Here is an 8,794-nt window from a genome sequence, read left to right on the forward strand (position 1 = left end):
TTGGCAGCAATTTAAAGCGGCAATTAAAAAATACTTTGTGTCTTTTGAGACATGTTTTTGAGGAGAACACTCCCCCACAACCCTCAGGGCAAGGGGTTTAAGTTATCCCCTGGGGGCATATAAGGTTTTTATAGAAGGCGTTGTCGTAGAAAACTTAAAAAAAACTTATTCAATTGGAAATTTAAAGGGCTAGTGCCCATTTTAATAGTCGAAAGTGAATGGAGGGCACCTATTCCCCCCCCCAAGCCCATCAGTCCCCCAAACAGATCCAATAAAAATTTTGAGATAGCCATTTCGTTCAGGGTAGTAGATTTCCAGATAGAAAATAAGTTTTTGAGGAGGATACTCCCCCACAGCCCTTAGGGCATGGATTTTAAGTCATGCCCTGGGGGCACATAAGGTTCTTATAGAAGGTGTTGACGTAGAGTCTTCAAAAAAGGGCTCATTCAATTTTAAATTCAAAGGGATAGTGCCCTTTTTAATATTCGAAAGTGATTAGTGATATTATTTTTGGTGTTCTTGTTGTTTAGACTCGCCACTGTCTGGTCGAATGGTGAAGGAACCATCTGCAGCAGATTCCCACACATATTGCTCATCATCATTGTCTTTGGAAGTGACAACAACACGGTCAGCGACAAGGTATGCAGAATAGAAACCAGCACCAAATTGTTCCTTATAAAAATATTCAAATAACATTTTATTACTAAGATTAATCGAAATAATACCATTCCGGAATCAACTACAAATTATAGTTTTCTCTCACTAGCCTTTTTTTAAAGCATTTTTAAATTTTTGGGTACTATGGACTGTGGTTTGTTCTTTATTAGGTTGCAACTATAGCTGGAACCATGATATACAACGGTAAACGTTTATTATAAATTTTTGTAATTTGCAACAATTAGTTCCCTTTTCTCTAAAACCAAGGAAGTTGTCTTGGTCTTACCAACTTTTAATAATATGGTATGTAATTCATACTGCCTTCACATAGCTCACAGAACTGCCAAGACTATTTGAATTACCCTTACTGTATAATAGAACATAATCCTTTGAAACAACTGCAAAAGTAATGTCAGCTCACAAAAACTATCTGTTTTGGCTTTACTGTACGTAGCCCAGGTTCTTAAGTCTTTCATTGCTTTCACCAAGTTCAAAAATCAAGTCGGAAAATTCAGCTAATTAGGGTAAAGCCAAGACAGAAAGTCGGACAGTTAGTGGTAACGAACTGTAAGTAAGGAGCGAAACTAACAGTAACCAAAACTCTAATCAACGTAATTTTCATACCAATAGATATATCAAAAGAATTGGATTTTCTTGCTGGTTTTTAAATGTTTTATTAAGCTTAGTCTTGCCCATCAAAGGTTACGAGCCTGGGAAAATTTGTTTGATTTTATAAAAAAAAGGAAACATCCTAAAATTCATAGAATCTTAAAGAAAATCACAACATCAGATTCAGCGTACCAGAGAACTCTACTGTAGAAGTTTCAAGCTCCTATCTTTGAAGATGTGAAATTTTGTACTTTTTGCCAGAAGAAAGATCACAGATGCGTGTTTGTTTTTGTTTTTTTCAGTTTGATCGTATCAACCCAGTGGGCATAGAACATCAAGAGGGCTCATTCTAACAGATATTAAAAGATCTAGTGCCTTTTAAATGATAAAAAAAAAAATGAACACGACTAGGCCCCCTCCCACACCACCTTTCCCCCAAAATTGTACGATGAAAATTCTGAGATTGCTATTTTCTTCAGGATAGTTGAAAGGCCTAATACTTGTCTTTGGAGATAACATGAACCCCCTTAGGCCCTGGGGAAACGTCTAAGTTATAAAATGTGCCTCTTGTTTATGTATAGTATTTGTTATTGGGAAATATGCATACATTTATGGGTGGGGAGGGGAGGACGAATTTTCGCTGGGGGGGGGGGGTCTGCACTGGGAGAATTTACCATGCAGAGGGAATTTTCCAGGGGGTGAACTTTTCAGGGGAAACTGTATACTGGGGTATTTGTCAGAATTCCTGTATGTCTTGCTCTCTCATAACTTACTCAATAATATATGGGGAGGTGTTAAGGATAATTGTCCAAGGTAACTTTTCACCATATTTGAATTTTTCAGCATATTGTCAGGTTGAGAGGGATTTTTCCGTGGAGGTGGAGCCAGATTTCCTGGCGTTATTTAAAAAACAATAGGAAATTAAATTAAAAAAAAGTAAGTTTTTTCAACTGAAAGTAAGGAGCAATATTAAAACTTAAAGGAATAGAAATTATTACATATTCTAGGGAGGATTACCCCTCTTCAGCACCTCACTATATTCTAGATTTTAAATTGTGTCACAATTATTTAAAAACGACTCCTGAAACACAAGGGTCGTTTTATTAGAGCAACAAGTAACTTTTTTACACGTCAAAAACTTTAGCGTGAAGAGCGAGGTGTTAGGGAGGGGGCAATCCACCTAGAATACGTAATAATTTCTGTTCGTTTTAAGTTTTAATATTGCTCCTTACTTTCAGTTGAAAACTTGTATTTTGAACCACAACTTGTTATGCAAACATGGCACAACTTTTTCAGCTGCATAAAATGACTGCAACGTATCTAATAGATACTTATAGTGTGTAGGAAACTCACTCTTCAAGTTACCAATTTTTTTTACAGCTAATACAAAATTCAGATACTCACTTTTCAATGTAACTGGCCTTTTTCAAATCATACAATCAATTTTGTAGAATATCATTACACTTTTATCAGATATTATTTATAAATGATCTAAACCAGAAGGTTGGGTAGCTCTAGACAGTATATTAAAAATCTACAAACTTAAATCTAAACAGACTTAACAGGGTGAAAAGTTGGTGTTTGTATCACAGATTGAACTGGTTATTACAAGCCCTTTTTTTTATTTGCAAAGTAACTGAGCTTTCAGTGACTGTGCACATTGATAAGAAAAAAAAAGCTTTCACCCACTGCCTCAATACATTCCCAAGCTTTCCAATTAGAAAAAAAAACGAAAATACTTTTACTTTATGTAAGTTATATTCTCTAGAAACCCTAATAACTACTTAATTTAGCTCTTATCTGTAAATAGCAAACCGAAGTTATCTTTCCTCTTCATTTATTGATGCAGTATTAATGGAAAGCTCTTTAATTTACTTGGAGAATCAGGTAAAAACTCAAAAGCAATTTAAGTAAAAAAAAAAAAACAATACCGAAATTTTTACCTTATTATGAAAGCTTTAAAAAAGTAAACTTGAATAAGGAATTTAGCGCTTATAGGGGAAAATATTTAATTATTTTAACCTCACGGGGAGAAATATCTAATTATTTTAACCTCTAAACATTCTATTTGATACTGAAGTAAAATATAGATTTTTAATAGGAAGCATAAAACGAAACAACTACTTCTCTTTTATGCACACGAGAAACCAAACATTTGTTTGAACATATTAGACTGAGTAATCTGTAGCTCGAATACAAAAGTACATCTTTTTTTAGACAAAAAAAAAACCTAGACCAATGAAAAATTCAATTATCATAATGTTTAAAAAGCACTCACCAAATCACCCAAGTTGTTCATCAAATCTGCCTTTGTCATACCAACACCAGTGTCACAGATAGTGAGAGTTTTAGCCTCTTTATCAGGAATAATTTTGATATACAGCTCCTTTCCATTGTCCAATTTGGATGGGTCGGTTAGAGATTCATAATGGATTTTATCCAGTGCATCAGATGAGTTGGAAATCAATTCTGTTAGAAAGATTTCTTTATTTGAGTCAAATATTTTGATGATTTCAGCTTGAATCTGAGAAAAGTCAGCTTGAAATGCAAAAACTTCTACATCTGACATCTAAAAAAGAGAATAAATGAGAAAACAGAAAATTCAGAAACAATATCACAACATAAAGCTTTTGAGGGTTATAAAGTGTTAATTGACAATTTTTGTTGGTTGTCAGGGGTTACCTTATTTTATGTGCTTGTCTCTTACCAAAAAAAAAAAAAAAAAAAAAAAAAAAAAAAAAAAAAAAAAAAAAGCTAACCACGTACCATAGGCCAGCTTGTCCTCAAGTGTAGGTTGTGGGGGGGGGGGGGGGGGTAAAATATTATCAAGGTATCAAGAATTATATTTGGAAAACAGGGAAAGTACAGCTCATTTGTTATAGTGTTTCTTTTAGAAGAAGTCTTGGCACAAGATTAGCACGTCCCAAATTAGTTTTCCTTCCAAATATAATGATTACTGCTTGCACAGCTCAATCTCAGCCCCCTTTCAATTGGGATAGATATAGCCCTAGGATATATACAAGTTGGGTTTTATGTGTTTCCTGCACTTACTTGAAATAATTCCAGAAAATTACCCCCCTCAATAAAAAAAAAGAATAAAAATAGCCATAGGCCAAAGTTTCTTGGAGCGTAAAATTTAACCAGAGCTAGGTCAAAAATTGGACTAAGAAACTTTCAGGAATGGATTCTGAGCAAAAATTATGCCCAGAACTTTATTTGAAATTAATTATACATTTTCTAACTAATTTGAAACCTTCTTAATGAGAGTGGGCAGTTTTGAGGCACACAGAAACATATAAAGCTCCCATTATTTGGACCATCCTGACAGTATCATCCATCTACACTATTGCAAACATGAGATATAAGTATACATGAAAACAATAGAGGATAAGGTCAAACATCAGTTTTTATTGGGGACTCCAGGTCCCCAATGAAGAAAGAACATGAGAATTAGTAAAAAAAAAAAAAAAAAAAGTGTGACCCCAATGGAATGTACAGTGATGTGACAGAATACATCTCTAAATTGTGGCAAAAAGATAGGCCTAGTTGGCCAGTACCCAGATGCCTCTTTTCCAAAGAAGAGCATCAATTCTGGATCTTGTCTCTATAGTGGATCGAAATGAGTTCCATTTATACACCAAAACATTAATTCAAGTTCACAGACCATCCTTGTTCAAAATTTAGGCCCTGCTCTTGTTTCTAAAGGTTTCATTTGTCAACTACTTTATGAGACAACACGAATTTATACTGAAACTTTGCCAGAAAAAAATTACATACAGAATCTTTTGTCTGAATATGTGTCCAATTTATGAACTACTTAAAATCATGATATCAAATGATAGGGTGATTTTTGGTTATTGGAACCACACCCAAAAAGTGAAGTTAGATTAATCCTCATGAAATATAACAAAACATGATGATAAAACAATACTTTAGAAACAAAAATATGGAAACTTAAACAAACCTACCCCTCCCCCCAATGTGCAAACATATAGTCCAAATTATACAAGTCCAATGCACTGTATCATCCCTCACTTGTTTTTATATTTATGAAACCATTTTTCTGAGATGTAACAAAGCATAAGTCTTGAATGTGTTTTCAATAACTGACAAGTGCCATCATAATTTTAACCAAATTATACACAGGAATGATGATTGATTATACCCATCTCCTTATTTTCTGATCCACAATGACTACAAGGAAAGTTTTCATTCAAGTGCATACCTTAGCTTATCCTCTGGTTACAAAAGTAAGCCTTAGCTAGGCAAGTCATCATACCAGATTGGACAAATCCCTTGATTATACTAGGTATACAAAAAACAACAACAGACAAACAAGAGTATAACTAAAAAACATGAAAGCAACGAAGTTCTTATTTCATAATATATAGGATTTTCCCACTAGTCAGAAAACCCTGATCATCATTGTTATCCACATCTTAAAATCATTTCAAATAATGGTTTTACCCAGCAACAGTATTGAAAAATTGGCAGACTGTTCTTCACTGGGTCAACAATTTGACAAAATTTAGTAACAAGCAAGACATAAGGTATCAGAATATACAAACCAATATAGAAATATATCATTAGTGCTGCATCAGGTACAATCAAGGAGGACTAGTACATTGTAAGAAAAGGCTGATTGTTTTGGAAAAACCATAAAATAAGTAATCAAAGGATAACACTTATTTTAAGAGCATGTTTTTTTGGAACCACAAAAAAATTATCCCAGATTGTTTGGATGAGCAAGGTGACCTAACTTGTATAGGTAAACTTGATTGTTTAAACCTAACAGTTTACTCCAAAATAGATTCAAAGGAAAACCTGGTATTGCTGTTGCCAGTGCTTTTGAAAGGAACACTATGGCCTTATGTCTAATAAAAAAAAAAAAAAAAAAAATACTATTTAGTTCCCTAGTCAACACTTGTTTGAAATATATTGACCATTACCATATCAGCTCAAGTTCTGTTGCTTTGTAAATTTTTGTTACCACCAAACTTTTTCAGAATTCTTGTGTAGATGGTACCACAGAACAAGACTAAATTCCTTTTTTTTACATCAGTTATCAGGCAAGTTATTACTTAAATGGATCCTTGCTCATTTCAAAGATAACAAGGGGGAGTAGTAAATTTCACAAAGCAACAGTAATAGTGTAACCCTTTTTCGTGAAAATCAGAGTTTGTACATTAGTTTTTTTTTGGATGTGTCAGTTTCCATAAGACAAGTTATTGAAATCATAATTTCAACATCTGCCTAGGAAGGAATGTGCATATGTATTCCTGGAGTGAGAACATTATAGACTCTACATCTATTTGTCTCTTTCTTTTTTAGATGGCTTCAACAAGGCTAACAGAAAAAAAAACAGATCTAAGAATTACTCTATGAAAGAGCAGACAGTTGAAAAAGTGGCTGAAAATGCCACTTTCATATGGCTGAAAAAAGTGGTTGAGAAAATGTAGATGGCTAAAAAAGCTGGAAATAATAGAATAAAAGTAAACAAGAAGCAATATCCATAATGTATTGGAAAGATTTGGCTTTAATTCAAGAAGATTGATTAATGCTGAAGCTTATTGAGGATTTTTGGTGACTATACTTATTTATAAAGATGTCACAGGTATGATAAAAATTGCTGGCAATGTAAAGTTTTATAAACTGCCAATAGAATATAGATTCAGTCCCTTGCCCTTAATCATGGAATTGGCTGCCCCCCCCCTGGAGATAAAGCTATGTATCTACCTTCCCAAATATGTAGGCCACCAACCAAAGGTGGCCCTCATGTGTATTTGATGGGCTCCTTAACATCACTTCTATCAACTCTTGTGGAAACATTGTACAGAAGCCTCCAAGAACGTAAAACTACATGAAAGAACTCTACCAAGAGCTAGTGCAGCCTCCCATACAGCAGACTCTGATATAAATTTGAGCTGCTAGTTCAGAAAACAGATCTAAGATATTGCAGGGATTTATAGTCCTTCTAGAAACCCAATATTTCAAGAACAAAAATGCAGAATTTGCTTATTCAGTCACTTGAAACTCTTTAGGATGGTGACCACCCTCCATACCAAGTGGGGTGGGGCCATTTTGTGCACATATATAACTAAGATGTGCCAGCAAAAAGTAACCAACTAGAATTTAACTGTAATTTCCCCCAGAAGCAATTATTTAATTATTAGACTAAAAAAGGCTAAAAGGGTTCAAAACAGCCCATATTATGCATAACCAAAAGTTTAAAACAGGCCTATTCAAAAAAAAACTGGCTAGTGATAATAAATTGCCATTTGTAGCTGAGTCACGAATAAACTAAACACTGCTTGATGCTTTTTTTTCCAAAAAGTTTAATCCTACCTCTCATTTACATCAGAAATGAATTTTACCCCCCTTCCCCTAATGTGTAAATATATGTCCTGAATTAGTATATAGGCCTATACAGGGTGAAATTTATTTGCAGCAAAAATGATTATTATATTTGGAAAGATCATAGAAAAGGCATCAAGTGATATGTTTACTTTATTCATAAGTAGGCTAAATAATTTATTTGGGTAAAATTCTGAGCTACTACTGGCTATCTTGGAAAAGGGTAGGTTAGGAAAATAAAATTTTCAGGGACAGGTCTACAGGCTGAAGAACATTGTGGGAAAGTATTTTGAAGTAGCCTACCTGCCTCCACTCCTTCCCTGTCTAGAGGGGCCTGACCTTTAAAAATCCATGTTAAAAAGTGAAACCTTACAAAATCAAGGTAAAATTCTACTTTAGCTACTTCTGGCTATCTTGGAAAGGAGTTTGGTTAGGAAAATGAAATTTTCAGGGATAGATCTACAGGCTAAAGTATGTCCTGGGAAGGTAGGCTATTTTGAAGTACCTACCTCCGCTCCTTCTCCCTCTAAAGGCTCCTGACCTTTGATGACCTTTAAAAATCTGTGTGTTATAAAAGTGAAACCTTGTAAAATAGATCTTCTGCTTAAAATGAAGTCCAACAAAATTAATTTATGCTGGCAAATTAATGGTAAAAATTTCATAGAAGAAGGTGGGCCTCATTTTACTACCCTCGCATTGCAACCTTCTGTAATAAAATAGGGGTGGTCCAAAAACCCATCTCTATTTTTCCGAAATGCCAAAGAAAAGTGGTCTATTCCAAAAAGAGGTCTTCTAGGCTACCCTAGACCTATTTGTGTAAGATGGCTTACCTTACACTTATTCTTTAATTTTTCAGAGCCAAGAAATACTATTTTGTCACACTCAGTTGTGATTAGAGTTTTGAAAATAGTCAAGTTTTGATTTAAATATCTATTAGCAAGGCCAATTCTTCTTCTTCTTCTATTTAACAGCAGGCGGGCTTTTCATTATAACTATTTAGCCCTTTTCCTTTTGCTTCACTCTGTGGGCTACAGAGCTACTGGCTTGATTGCCTCATATTTATTAGATATATTCAGATATCTTTCAGCAGGTCTTTCGACTCTAGGAGTTCAAATATAAGATGATAGATGTCGATTTCTATGCTCTGTGTGCAGGTACAGTTGGCTAGGCTCTT

At 34.4% G+C, this 8,794-nt stretch overlaps 1 protein-coding gene across 1 annotated transcript; it reads right to left on the reverse strand.

Annotated features, from left to right (window-relative positions):
* Window positions 1-504: 504 nt before the first annotated feature.
* Window positions 505-8,540, reverse strand: LOC148955966 (heat shock protein 83-like). Its single transcript, XM_089088616.1, has 3 exons — window positions 8,451-8,540; window positions 3,545-3,835; window positions 505-672 (listed from the first exon to the last, which is right to left on the reverse strand). The coding sequence occupies exons 2-3, from the start codon at window positions 3,833-3,835 to the stop codon at window positions 505-507; spliced, it is 459 nt and encodes a 152-aa protein (XP_088944742.1). The 5' UTR covers window positions 8,451-8,540.
* Between the last annotated feature and the right edge of the window lie 254 nt (window positions 8,541-8,794).

The sequence above is a fragment of the Artemia sp. Qi Xiang Cuo genome, chromosome 1 (assembly GCF_049724085.1).
Source record: "Artemia sp. Qi Xiang Cuo chromosome 1, ASM4972408v1, whole genome shotgun sequence".
In the NCBI taxonomy this organism is placed as follows: domain Eukaryota; kingdom Metazoa; phylum Arthropoda; class Branchiopoda; order Anostraca; family Artemiidae; genus Artemia; species Artemia sp. Qi Xiang Cuo.

Bases quoted from the DNA above. Each gene is read 5' to 3' on its own strand.
- LOC148955966 (XM_089088616.1), bottom strand. From the start codon at position 3,835: ATGTCAGATGTAGAAGTTTTTGCATTTCAAGCTGACTTTTCTCAGATT. The intron at 673-3,544 runs GTGAGTGCTTTT...TATTTTTATAAG, and splicing joins TGAACAACTTGGGTGATTTG to GAACAATTTGGTGCTGGTTT.